The sequence below is a fragment of the Arvicola amphibius genome, chromosome 4 (assembly GCF_903992535.2).
Source record: "Arvicola amphibius chromosome 4, mArvAmp1.2, whole genome shotgun sequence".
In the NCBI taxonomy this organism is placed as follows: Eukaryota; Metazoa; Chordata; class Mammalia; order Rodentia; family Cricetidae; genus Arvicola; species Arvicola amphibius.
In genome coordinates this window covers 52,746,441-52,759,786 of record NC_052050.1, presented here as the reverse complement: position 1 = coordinate 52,759,786, position 13,346 = coordinate 52,746,441, and the positions used below count along the sequence as shown (strand labels likewise).

Below are 13,346 nucleotides of genomic sequence, written 5' to 3'. Positions count from 1 at the left end.
TAGTCTCAGGCATCAATGGGATTTCTCTACTACCCTTCCCATGACTCAGGGATCACCATCAGAGATGGGGCAGAAAGACTCTAAGGGCTGGAGGGCAGAACGCAGTGGGATAGAGTCCTGTCTTTGGAATGTGGCATTGCTATTGCACTTTTGATCCCACAGCAGTGATTAACAGCTCAAAACCCAAGACTGGGCCTGCTAACATCACATCATTGGGAGACGAAGGGCCCCTTGAACACCCTCTTCCTAAGACATATAGGCAGTAGCGAGGGGGAGGGACTCACAAGGCTCATCCCTCCGTGGGTAGCTATAAAAAATTAATGGTCATTGGGGAAGGGAGAGAGATTTTCTTCAGTGGTATAGCCACTGGTAAGGACCCAGGCTCCTGTAAGTATCCCTCATCCTGGACCCTATAAGCAGCCCTAATGAAACCCATTAGGTCACCAAAACAGATAAATAACCACAGGAAACAAACAGCAGGAGGACTAAGCAAGCTGTGCCCCTGTTCTGTGTGCCCACTAATGACTGCGTGGGCTCTGTTTTCCATGAGCTATTCAAATAATCACAGCGGGTAGCGTGTACAGAGGGCACGTATGTGCCAGTGTAGAGCACCGCATTTAATTCACACTGTGACTCTAAGGAGGGGAAATCATTCTGCCCATCTCCAGACAGGAAAGCCGGGGCTGTGAAGCACGCCTCACCCAGAAGTGGAACCTGAGCCCTGACCAGGAGCCTGAGCCGGAGGCTGTACGCTAGGTCTACCTGGTGTCCTGCAGTAGAAGCTCCAAGGAGAGACTTTCCCAAGTCAGATAGCCTCAACACCCTGCCTACCATGCCCAGAAACACCATGAACTTAGGGAACTCAAAGATCCGGGGTTCTTTCTATTCAAGCACTGGGGACCCCTGGAATGTCCATGGGAAGTCCAGGAGTGAGAACAGGCCAGAGTAGTACCCAAGAAGGCAGAGCTAGCAACAATTCCCAGGGAGCTTGCTCCAGCGCTTGGCTGAGGAGTGCTGTTTCCCCACAGTGGTAAGGGTGTGCCACAGGACCAAGGACACTTGCCATTTGTAAAGACTTCTGAACAAAATCCCCCTACCTTATTTCATGACTTTTCCTAATCACAAACACACTGCTATAAAGAATGACCCCTGTTGGGGGGTGGAGAGATGGTTCAGTGGTTAAGAGCACTGACTGCCCTTTCGGAGGACCTGGGTTCAATTCCTGGCACCCACATGGCAGCTCACAACTGTCTGTAACTCCAGGATCCAACACCTGCACACAGACATACATGCAGGCAAAAAAATAAATAAATAAATAAACAAATCATTGGAAAAACAAAGAATGACCCCTGTTGCATCAGGGAAAGGGAAGAGTTTTGACTCTTGAGGAATGGCAGGTGGAATATGGAATGTTAGGCCAGAAACCTGAAGGTAACGCCACATTCTCTTCATATCCACATGTAAATGACCGGGATTTAAGGTGCCATGAGATGGCCCAATGCGCTGTAGACTGTAGACAGGAGCCATTCCTGTAGCTGCAGCTTTGACTCCTCCCCACCCCCAAGAGAGCACAGCGAAGCTATGGCAGCGGGGCCACACTGAGGTAAGCTTTTGGCATCTTCTCTCCTGGCTTCCTCTCCAGCTGCAAACAGGAGGCCATCCCGGAGATGGGGCTCTCTGTGTTCAAAGCTGGAGCCGCAAGGACAGTCGCTGCTACCTTCTTGCCTCTCCCTGAACCACCCAAATTATGACAGAAAATGGACCTGTCACAAGGGACCCCCAAAAGTGGAAGAGTATACACCGGAGGCTTTTATGGGGCGAGTGGAAATGGCCAGAGCGTCAGGAAGAGGGGTGTGGGAGGGGCTTAAAACTGAACACATGCACACACAAATGACGCCCCTGCCTCACCCAGGAAGATTTTGAATGAAAAGAATTTTAAGTGGCCCCCTCCAAGTTTTCAGTAAAAGAGTCTTTAAAATATTTCAATTCATCAATTAGTAATCTCTCCCCTCAAAGGAGTTAACTGTAGGGTTTAGTCTCCACCCCTGGAGACTTTCCTGAACCCACCCCAACAGCAAGCTGCCATCCTTATTTCTTACACCCCAACCCCCACCACCCTAGCAGCTCTCAGCCTTGGGGAGCTTTTCCAAGGCAGGTGCCTATCTCTCGTCTGAACCCATTAATTAAACCAGAATCTCTGGGGTGGGACCTAAGCAGCATTTTGCAACATCCCAGGTAATTCTCACACACAACCAAGAATGACAAGTTGGGGAAAACACACTTATGATACCAGGAAGGGAAAGTAAAAAATTCGAAAGAAATGTTTACTGGGGACAACTGGGGATGGGGCGACGGGAGGGGAGGGGAGAGGCGTGACTGGGACAGTTCCATACAGTGGCCCCAAGAAGCCAGAGGGGGCTGGAGTGGGGTGTTCACTTCTCCCCCTCCCCCAACCCTTGGCAGAGCTGCAGGAAGACAGAAAGGGTGATGGGAGCATCGGGAATGCACTGCAGAGCTGGTGAGCTCTGCTGTCTCCTGCTCCTGCCTTGCTAACGATTGCATCTTCCTAAGGCCCGGCACCTCCTTAGCAGCCCTTCTTTCAGCCACATTCAGTGCAGAAGTGAAGGGGGCAGGGCAATGAGCGGGAAGAACAGGCTGCTGCTCAGTGAGATGGAACGAGGGCCCCTTTGTGACGGGGAAGCTAGATGTGGTGGTTAATTTCTTAATTCTCATCACAATTCGGTTCACGGGAGCCTCCTGGAATGTCTTTATCCATCACAGATGGTTCGGGAAAATGATAAATTAATATTGTTATCAATGGAGGCATGGCTGAGATGGTTAAATAGCAACGTCCTCTTTGGAGGCTATAGAAAGAAAGTGCCTCCGCAGTCCATAAAGAAGTCAAATGGTAAACAAAAACTCCTATCTTTTGACAGATCCCAGGACGAGTATCATTCACAAACCATTTCGCAGAGAAAGGGGAGAAATTCATCTCATCTGACTTTGTATAGGACAACAGCCCACACCATAATGAGGCTGGCCCGGCGCTGTGAAATCGCCCTGAATACCCGTGAGTGCAGCGGCCTGTTCCCTGGACATGTTTACTACGGCCCTTTGTATGCACCAACCCTGCCAGTCCCCGTTTGCTCCTAAGCTAGGGGAGGGGAGAAAGACCCCAACAAATTTGTTGCTATGAAACTTCCCAAATGGGGAGACGGCAGAGTAATGCTTGGAATCAAATGCCCTTGCTCCAAGCTGTTCTTGTCTGCGTCCACCCCTGCTCGACACTGAACAAGGTCTTGAGCCAGCCAATCACCAGCAGTGTATGGGTGGCCTCGGCCCCCTGCCCGGGGCCCCTCCCAGGCCCAGAGAAGTCAGGGGATAAAGAGGGCCCCTAGGCCATTCTAAAGCCAGCTTGGGAGTTGAGGGCCAGTTGTCCCAATTCCTCTGTGAAATTAGGGTAAAGCAAAGAAGTGGAGCCTTCCTGTGAGGGCCTCGGATGGGGCTCCCCAGGGGCACTCTTAGAGGCTAGGGTGAGGGACAGAATGTTACCCACATTCTGGATGCCCGGAGAGCAAGCTGTCAAAAGATCACAAGATTGGAGCCAACAAGCTTGCCTGCAAGGAACCATTGCTTAAGCCATGTGGCCCTAGAGGACAGGCAGAAGGGTCCCAAGCGGTGGCAGAGAGGTGGGTGTTTGACCCAGAGACTCAGAAGCACACATCTTTCACTCCAGCATCTATCCTTAGTTCCTCTATCCCCCAAGTTATTTCTGGGTTCCCACCAATTCTGGGCATGTGGCTGCAACTGAAGACAGCCACCTAGGCTGGCCCCAGCATCTGAAGTCACAGAACAGCAGCACCCTCATCTGTCCGTACCCAGCTGGCAAAGAAAGATGAGCATCTCTGCCCCAATAGGAAAAACCAGCAGGGCGGGAAGTAGCCAGCATCCTTCCTCTCAGAGAACATGGGTCTTCTTGTTCTTGAGCACAGGACTGCCTGCTGAAGTGGTTGCCCCTGGATAAATGACTAATAAATGTGTGTCAGCCAATTGTTTACAAGGTCCTAGCTTCCATTTCTTCTACAAAAGAGACAACAGAAGCTTTGGATATAGGCAGAGGAGTTGGGTATCTTCAACTCGGTTCTCTGTTAAGACTTTAAACCATTGCTCTAGCTTTGCCCTGCTCACACCTTCCTGACAGTGTAGAGCTTCCTTGGGCCCCACTGTCTGGGTCACCCGCCCATTCTCAGTCTCCTGGAGCATTCTCTCTTTTGTCTCTCTGACTTGGAAATAGCCCTACTACCTTTATGCTCAAATTCTCTTGGCAACCAGCAAAGGTAGCCGATGGCCACAGACACGGCATGAGAGCCCGTCTGCATCTTGAGAGACAGCTTACTCATCTGTACATGCTGAATCCAGGAGTTCTCTCTCAGAGGCAAGAGTCGGCCAAGCCAGGTTTTGTTGCTGTTTGCTTACCAAGGAAGTGTTCTGTACATGCAGAGGTGGCTCCTTGCTCAGGAGGACACACACCTGGTTGAAGCTCTGCCATTGTCGTTCTGAAATTCTTTATCATCTTTACACAAGGAACCCTGTATCCTCGAGGTTTTATAGTCAGTCTGTATACAGGTGCCCAACATCTGGCGTCCGAAGACAACACCTCTGCTTCATTCAGAGGCTGACAGAATCCAGGAAGGGTCGTCCACTGCAGTTCCTCACCCCAGCTATATCTACCATGGCTTTGCACCCTCCTGAGTCAGGGTCCCTAAAGGCCCACTGTCTTCCAGGAGCCCTTGGATGTAAACATCTTGGGAAGCCATGCTCAGACATGCTCTGGCCCCAGACCCCAACTCTGAAGCAAGAAATCCTTAGTCCCTGGAATTCCCCAAAGCTAATGGGGGGGGGCTACTTTTCCCTCCCACCTCATTCAGCTCCCTGGCATTTCATCAGCTCCTCTGAGTCATCTGACCATTGCTTGCTTCATTTTTGTTGGTGAGAGAAAAACAAACAGCAGAAAGTTAAAACATCAGTGCTTGCTTCGGCGAACAAAAATAACTATTTTTGTCTCCTTTTAATTTTTTTTTTGGGGGGTGGGAAGGGTCCTGAAGAGTAAAGTTATTTACAGATGGGTTAAAGGTTCCTTCTGAGACCCCGATCCTGAAACTGCCACCCTTGCCTTGACTGTGTGTGCGTGTGTCTGTGTGTGAGATGGGGGTGGGAAGGGAGGCAGTGCACACATCCAAAGAAGAGCCTCTGTGAGGGGCCGGGAAAAGAGGGTCCTTTGTCCCCGACTGTAAGCCTGGTGAACACGGCTCTCTTTCCTTTGGTATGCAGCACACCTGTGCTGAGAAGGAGGGAGGCAAGGGGGGAAGTGTCGGAGCCCAGCCCTGCACCCTCGGAAGGGATTGCACCTTCTACTTTCTTCTTTGAGCTGTGTCTCCATTGCCCAGTTGTTTTGGCTTACACGTCCAAATACCAGGAAGGCCTTGACAGAAACAGGGGAGGGGGCGCACACACACCTTAGTCTACTCTGCTTTGTAAAGCAACTAGTAAAAAGAAAAAAGAAAAGAAAAAAGAAAGAAATAGAAAGGGAGAAGGGGAAGAAAGGGAGCCTAGTGTCCCTAAAAAATAATCCCTGCTCCCTGACCCCCAAGGTCACCTACCTTTGCAAGCCTTCCGGTGGGTGATGGGCTTGCCCATGTCACGGTAGAAGCCCTCCTTGCAGTAGTGGCAGTGTCGGCCTGCAGTGTTGTGGCGGCAGTTGAGACAGACGCCCCCACTCTTGCGCCCTGACAGCTTGTAGAGCTCCATATTGAATCTGCAGCGCCGAGCGTGGAGGTTGCAGTTGCAAGCTGCAGGGGAAACAGACAGAAGCCATCAGTGCAAAGGGAGAGGAGGACCGACACCCTGGGGAGAGAGAGGTCCATCCCAGGTGCAGGACCACACTCTGGGAGCCTTTCCTTAGCTCCCTGGCTGCGCGCATAAAGCACTTCACAAGCACTTCACAGTGCCCCGGCTGAGGCCTCCTGAAATCCGTGTGTTAAAGTCCTGCCCACATCATAATCTTGGATCTTGGACTTGCAACCTCCAGAGCTGGAGAAATAAATGTGTTTAAGTCCCCCAGTGGGAACAGACCATACCAGATGCCCTGGCTTCCACCTCTACCTTCACCTACACCTCCTTTCTCCCATTCCTCTGTCACCAAAGGCTCTGGAGCCAACTCCCCCTCTCCTTCCCACCATCCAAAACCTCAGAAGACCTCGAGGTTTCTTCTCTACAGCCTTTCCCCACCAGTCCACTTCCCCCGGTCTGTGCACTAGCTCGGAAGTGAGTACCTCTCACCCTGCCACCCACCTGCTGCGATGCCCTTGGGACCTAACTCCTGCTTCTCACATTACCTCTTTGCCCATGACCCTGCAAACCCTCACTTCCAGCTCCAAGTCTGGGGTCTCCACTTGGACCCAGAGGCAGCTCCCCTGCATCTGCCCCTTCCTCTCCATCCTGCCTCTGTCAGCCTGTATCTGCAAGACTAAACCAACCGTGTGGACCAAAAATACCTGAGGAGAACCGTATCTACGCGAAAGGGCACTATTTTCCTTGCCATTAATCCCTAAAAATTACCTTGTATTTACTGACATAACATTTAAATTTTACTGGGCAATATAACATATCTAGAGATGCGCTCTAATGAGGGATTTTACAGAGACACAGGAAGATGTGTGTAGGCTATGTGCAAACACGATGCCACTTTACAGAATGGATTCCATGATGGAAGTTTTGTGCCCTCAGGGAGTGCTGGGATCATTTCATAGAGGCAACTGTGACCAGAGCTGGGTTTTTCTAAGCACCAACCTGAGGGCAGTGTCCATAAGGAAGAAGTCAAAATCATTTAGCATAGTCTTGGGGGCTCTTCACAGGTCAGACTTACTCGCTCCCCAACCTCAGCTCACTCCTTAGCTTCTCCTGTTTCATTTATTCTGAGCTCTGGTCAATTTCTAGACCATGCCAAGTGTGGGGGTGCACCTCCTTGTCCAAGGCCAACACGTATTCCTGTCCCCTATGTCGACCCTTCTTCAAGGCTGCAGCCGTGTAGTCTTCCAGGAGGTGTGACTTCAATGTCACTTCCAAGTTCACCTCTAGCTCTTGCTTGGCAGAGGCCCCCAGCATGTCCCCCAAAGGATGGATATCCTTTTACCTCACACTAGGATCATGCTCCCCGCCCCCAGCTTCTTTCTCTGGGCTTCAAACTCTAGCACACTGTCAGCCGTAAGCCAACCACACTTGATCTTACCCTACTTTTTTAAAAAGCATATATCAATCATACAAAATCGCGAGCATCGTCATGACATTTTTATAGATGTGTATGGTATACTTTAATCACATTCACACTGTCCTGTTTTTAGGCTGTGTTCTACACACGTTTATGGAATTTCTAAGGAAATGATGTGTGAATAGAGGCGGGGCTTTTCTTTTGTCCCAACCACCTGGTCCCGAATAAAGATACAAAAGCTTATATTAATTACAGAATGTTTGCCCTATGCTCAGGGTTATTAATAACTAGCTCTTACGTTTAAAATAACCCATTTCTATCAATATATGTATTGCCACATGGCTGCAGCTTTACCAGTCCTCTGGCATCTTGCTTCTTGGACAGCTGGCTCATGTCTCCCCAACTCCACCCTTCTCCTCTCTGTATTTTCAGTTTGGCTTCCCTACCTAGCCTTATTCTGCCTTGCTATGGGCCAAAGCAGCTTCTTTATTAATCGATGACAGCAATACATATTCACAGTATACAGAAGGATTATCCCACAGCATTTCCCCTTTTCTGTCTAATCAAAAATATTTAACTTTAGCATAGTAAAATTACATAAAACAAAACAGTTATCAAGTAAGAATTACAATTACAATACCTATTCCATTAATATTGTGCAAAATTAGAGAAAATACTCTATTATATATCTTATCTTGGTGAGTTTAAAGATTTATATCTAATTACCTTTTTATCATAACTAAGAAAAACTATAATGCTTAAAGCCATACATTTATAAACAAAAGCAAAAAGGAAAAAGTTCACTCCTATTTCCACAAACCACTGTGACCACAGCGGCTTTCTATTGGGCCCAGCCATGGGACCATTACTTATTTTCTAGAAATATAGGTCATACCTATCTGCATCCAGCTTTGAAGCCTCTTTTTCAGAATGAACAATTTTTAGTGTTGAATATGACTCAATATGATCTTTAAAGATTGCATGGTTCTTAGAGTATAAAACACCATGGATCTCTAGTGGGAGATGGACACTCTGAGCAAGCAATCTCTTAAAGCTGGCCTGCCGGCCAGGCTGTTCCCTGCTGCTCAGGGTTAAACCTGGAGCCACCTTAGATCATGCACATCTCCTGATGGACAGCGCCTTCCTCAAGGCAGAATTCCGAGTTAAGCTTTGATTTTCCATATTTTTAACATTTGATTGAAAATGCCAAGTTGCCCTCAAGGAAGGCTGAACTGGCTTTGCCTCTTACTAGCAGGAAGTGACAGCTCTTATTTCACCACACCCTTGAAAAGAATAACAATACACTTTTGGTATCAGCATTTGAAAATAAAAAGTTTGCAAACTGTCTGGAGAAAAGACCCGCACATGACACCCACCCGGTGTCTATGATTACAGAAGACAGGGTTCATCTTCTTGTGTCTCCATTTCCGTCTTTGTGCACGCACTGCCTGCTCAGGCCATAGCCCAATTTTCCTCTCTCTCTGGCTGGCTTAAAACACTGGCCTTCTCTACTTATGTGAGCTGTAAATGTTTTTACTGGTTTCTTATTCGGATGCTATTTTTACTTGTGAATATTTTATTTCTTTACAACTGCCACTTTGATTTTGCTCTCTGGAGTCATAAGCTTCCTTGAATATTCTTCCAAGAGTCAGTCCCCAAATCATATGCCCTGTAGTCACTCAGCTGACAAGGTCGGCTTTCATGGAGGTGTCAAGATAGCGCCTATCCTGAAGTCCAAAAAGCAGATAGAAGCCGGTTTGGACTAGAGAACAAACCTGACTCCCAAGAACTGAAGTGTCCCTGCGCAGGTGTCCCCAAGTTTTGAGTTCAACCGAGCACACAGAAGCTGCATCTCCACCCTGTACGTGGAGGACTGTCGCAGCCACTGCCTCTGTGGACTCACTCAACTAGACAAGGGACAGGACTTACTCAGAGACATGCAGTGACTAACGACCCAGCCCAGCACTGAGAAGTCAGTGAGGAGAGTCCTGGCCTGGAACAGGCAGGTCGTCCTGCTGCTAGACTGTCCCAGAAAAGATGACCAGCATCACCATACAGAACAGCTGAGCCTGAACTACAGACCAGAGCTTGGATCATTCCTGCAAGAACAGAACCCCCAAGACCCGGTGTCCCTGCCCAGGGCTAGGAATCTGCCAGGATCCCCAGGGCCTCACTCCCTTTAGGTGTCCTCTGCACACAGAAAGGTCTCATCACAGCATCTTTTGGTCCTTCGTGGAAGCAGACACACCCCCGTGTCCCCTCTGTAAAGAAGGCTCTAGCTGCCCAGCATCCAACAGTCGTCTGGGAGTGTGAGGCTGCCTTTTTTACCCCCTTGGGAAAGCTCAAGCTAGAATCTCCTCACACCAACAAAAGGTTCTTTCCAAACAACTGCTAATACAAAAGAAAACTCGGAGGCCAACATCAAAAAGCAGCCCCTGCCCCTCCTTGGGCTGTCAAGGAACATCAAGTGATAATTACCCATGCTTGGACTTCTGCAAAGTATTTTACAGCTTGTTTTCTTTTCTCTTTGTTTTATTTTCTCTACACAAATGGAAAAATGCATTGGGCAAAGTGGCTCACATCTGGATCCCTCAGGTCCACAAAGAAGTGTCACCCAACTCCCACCAACCGCAGGCCTTGCTTCCGAGAGACACCCTAATCCCTTGTGCCTTCCTGTTTATCTCCTGCTTCTCTCCCAGGCAAAAATATTGGGTATTAGTTTCATTATCAGATTTCATGGCGGGAAGGAAAAGGGCAGCCTTGTGAGAACAGAGGTCAACTCAGGAGAGACAGGGGTGAGGGAAGCTGAGACCCTCCTGGGTCAGATCAAGGATCCCTGCCCCACTGGTAAGACTTGGTAGTTTATCTAGGGATCCCCGGTCTCTCGTAGAGACTCAGCTATGTCCCCGCTAGCTAGCATGTTGAGACAAGCTAGATTTGTCTCCCATGGCTGTATCTCAAGTTCCCGAGCAGAGGCAGAGGGGGTAAGAAGAGCAAGGACTCCCCAACTCCACCCCTCCAACCAGGAACCTGACAGAAAGAGAAAGCAGACCAAGAGCCAACTCCTGTTTGCCTCCCCCACCCGAACGTCCTCTGAGTCCTTAACTTCCAACTTTAAGTCTTTTCATTCATCTCTCATGTCAGCCTGAACTTACCCAGCCCCTCGATACCTGCAGCGGAACTCTATTCAACACACACACACACACACACACTAGCTGCATGCTAGTCCACGCATGAACTGGGTGAGATACAGAGGCAGGGGATGTACACACTGCCCAAGGGACTCCTCCCTTAATGGAGGAAATGGTCAGAAGGAGGAGCACACACATCAGAATTCACATTGATCGAGTGGGACAGATGTTCTTAATCAACTTTGTTGCTTCATTGGGGACAAGGAGAAGGTTTGATCTGCTAGCCCACAGCAAGCCTTGATTACATTTTTGTTGTACAGCTAAGAGAAAGCAAACACTCAAGAGAGAAGGTGCATGGATGGATAACAAACTGGTATGGGTGGGTGGATTAACTGATTGGTAAGTAGATGGATAGACGGAGAAGACGGATGGGGTAGATGGGGAGATAGATGAAATGGTTGATGGATGGACCCATGGGGTGGATGAGTGAGATGCATCAGTGGATGAACTAGATGAACGGAAAGGATGTAGGATGGGGTGGGTTGGTGGATGGGGTGGCTAATTGAATGGGTATATGGATGGGCAGGCAGACAGGAAGGTAGATAGATAGGACCAAGAGGATTTGCTGTCTGGCCCTCATCCTAAAGGCATAGTCCTGTAATTTTCCAGCATTCTTGCTCTGAATTAATTTAAACTCAACTTTGTGCTTTGATTAGACAATTTAATTCCATTTAAATAGACTTCAGTGCTTTAGCGAAAAGAACCTTCATCTATACCCTATAGACTCTTCCTAGGGCTCCGAACACAGAGAATTGAGTCTCAGCTATTGGATGAGTTTATGAAAACATAGGTGTATGTTCGCTCCCCAAACACCTGATAAACTAAGCCGCACGCCTACTAAGATTATTCCAGGTCCAGAAAGCATTGTTAACGCATATTGTGACTCTCCAAAATTCATGTTGTTTTGGCCTGTCCATGAAAACAGGAAGGCCATCGGACCATGGGCCTGCTTAGAAGCTCTGGTGTTGGACGCAGAGCCCCTTCTCTGTCCTCCTATCACATAGGACCATGGGACTGGATGATTGGAGGGAGGGAAGGAAGAAAGGAAGAAGGAAGGAAGGAAGATGTTGTAGTGGTATATTATTTGCATTTTGATAAATAAATCCTGCCTAAAGACCAGAGGCAAAGCTAAAGCCACTAGAAGTCAGGCAATGGTGACACACACTTTAATCCCAGGATTTGGGAGACATAGTTAGATGGATCACTGTGAGTTCAAGGCCACCCTGGGCTACAAAGGATCAATGGAGAAATAAATCCAGGCGGTGGTGGTCTATACCTTTAATTCCAATACTAGAGAGTCATGCACCTTTAATCTCAGCATTAGAGGGAATATAAAATGAGACAAGAGAGAGGCTGTCTGGTTAGTCTGTCGTCGCCCAGTCTTGGTAGAGGTAAGACTTCTCTAGCAGTTTAGCTGCTTTGCTTTTCTGGTTTTTGAATTGAACCCTGATATCTATCTCTGGGTTTTTATTATTCATGCTACAGATGGACGGATGAATAGGCAGTTGGCTTCATTTCATCCTTCCTCTCTGGAGCAGTTCTTTTGAGAAACTTGCCTGTGTTCTTTATACAATCGGTAACAGAATTCTGAATTTACGTGTCTACCTCTGGACTGGCAAAAATAACCTGTAAAACACCATCTGCAGGCTGGGTGCTTTCTTTCTTTGTTTTTATTTTTGAGGTAGGGTCTCACTATGTAGTTCAGCTTTGGCTGTCCCGTAACTCACTACGTAGACCAGGCTGACCTTGAACTCACAGAGATCAAGAGGGAGCCACCACCAGACTAGGTATTTTCTGTGAAAGAAACTGGTCCCCAACCCTGAGCTCTCTGTGATCCCTCGGAGGCACACTGCGAAGCATCTGTCTCACTTGAACATGATCAGCACTTCTGGTTTCCCTCACTGTTTCTGGGGGTACCATGTAAAGACAAAGAAGCCTACTCTGGTTTGATTTTAGGGGGTCTGGAAGCAAGTAAGAGAGTCCTGCCTCATGGTGTGTATTCCCAGAGGGGAGAGAGGTCCATGGAAGACCTGGGATCTCTCAGCTATGGGTAGGGCTCCTGGAACAGACAGTCAGAAGACAGCCATCTTGCTGGGTCCATCTGGGACCGGATAGAGAGGACAGGGCCTGAAAGGAGACCCAGAGACCGGCCAGGATGCTCTACCCTTACTGTTCCCACCGTGCCTGCATTTATCAGTCCAGCTGGGGATTCACTTAGGGACTTCTCTTTCTCTGAGACAGAGTATGACTATATAGCCCAGGCTATATTATATAGCCATAGATAGCTGGCCTTGAACTTGTGGTGATCTTCCTGCTTCAGCGTCCCCCCCATATGCTGGGATTATAGGCATGCCCCACTATGCCAAGTTCCAGAAGTGTGTCTGTCCCCTTTTTCCACCCCCCTCCCCAGGCAGTCTTGTTTAGCTCAAGCTGGCCTCAAACTCACTAGGTAGCCAAGGATGTCCTCCACCTTCTGATACTCTTGCCTCCTCTTCTAGGATTACAGGTTGATGCCGGCCACCATACACAGTTTATACACTTCTGGGGACAGGACCCAGAGCTGCCTGCATGCTGAACAAGCACTTACTCTACAAACTGAGCTATAGCCCCAGCTCCTTCGGATAGATGTATGACAAACTCCCAGGTCACACTGCTGCTTTCGGCCTGTGGACTTGTGCTACCCGATGGAACCAAACAGAGAAGAACCCAGCTGGACTGTCACCCACCCTGTGGAGAAAGTGCCTTGCAGCAAGGTGAGGGTGGTGCTTCCCAGCAGGTGGCCTCTGAGGAGGCAGTGGACAGAGCTCTAGCTTCATTAAAACAAAACAAGGCAAAAACAACAAAAATACTTCTTAAATAATTGCCGCGAAGTCATAAAAATATTTGAG

The 13,346-nt window shown here is 48.5% G+C and overlaps 1 protein-coding gene across 1 annotated transcript in view; it reads right to left on the bottom strand.

The window, feature by feature from the left end:
• Positions 1-13,346, bottom strand: part of Ntn1 (netrin 1) — a 185,076-nt gene that overhangs the window by 57,170 nt on the left and 114,560 nt on the right. The window contains exon 3 of the mRNA XM_038326553.2: positions 5,661-5,849. Coding sequence (XP_038182481.1) covers positions 5,661-5,849 — 189 coding nt within the window. The remainder of the gene's footprint in view (positions 1-5,660; positions 5,850-13,346) is intronic.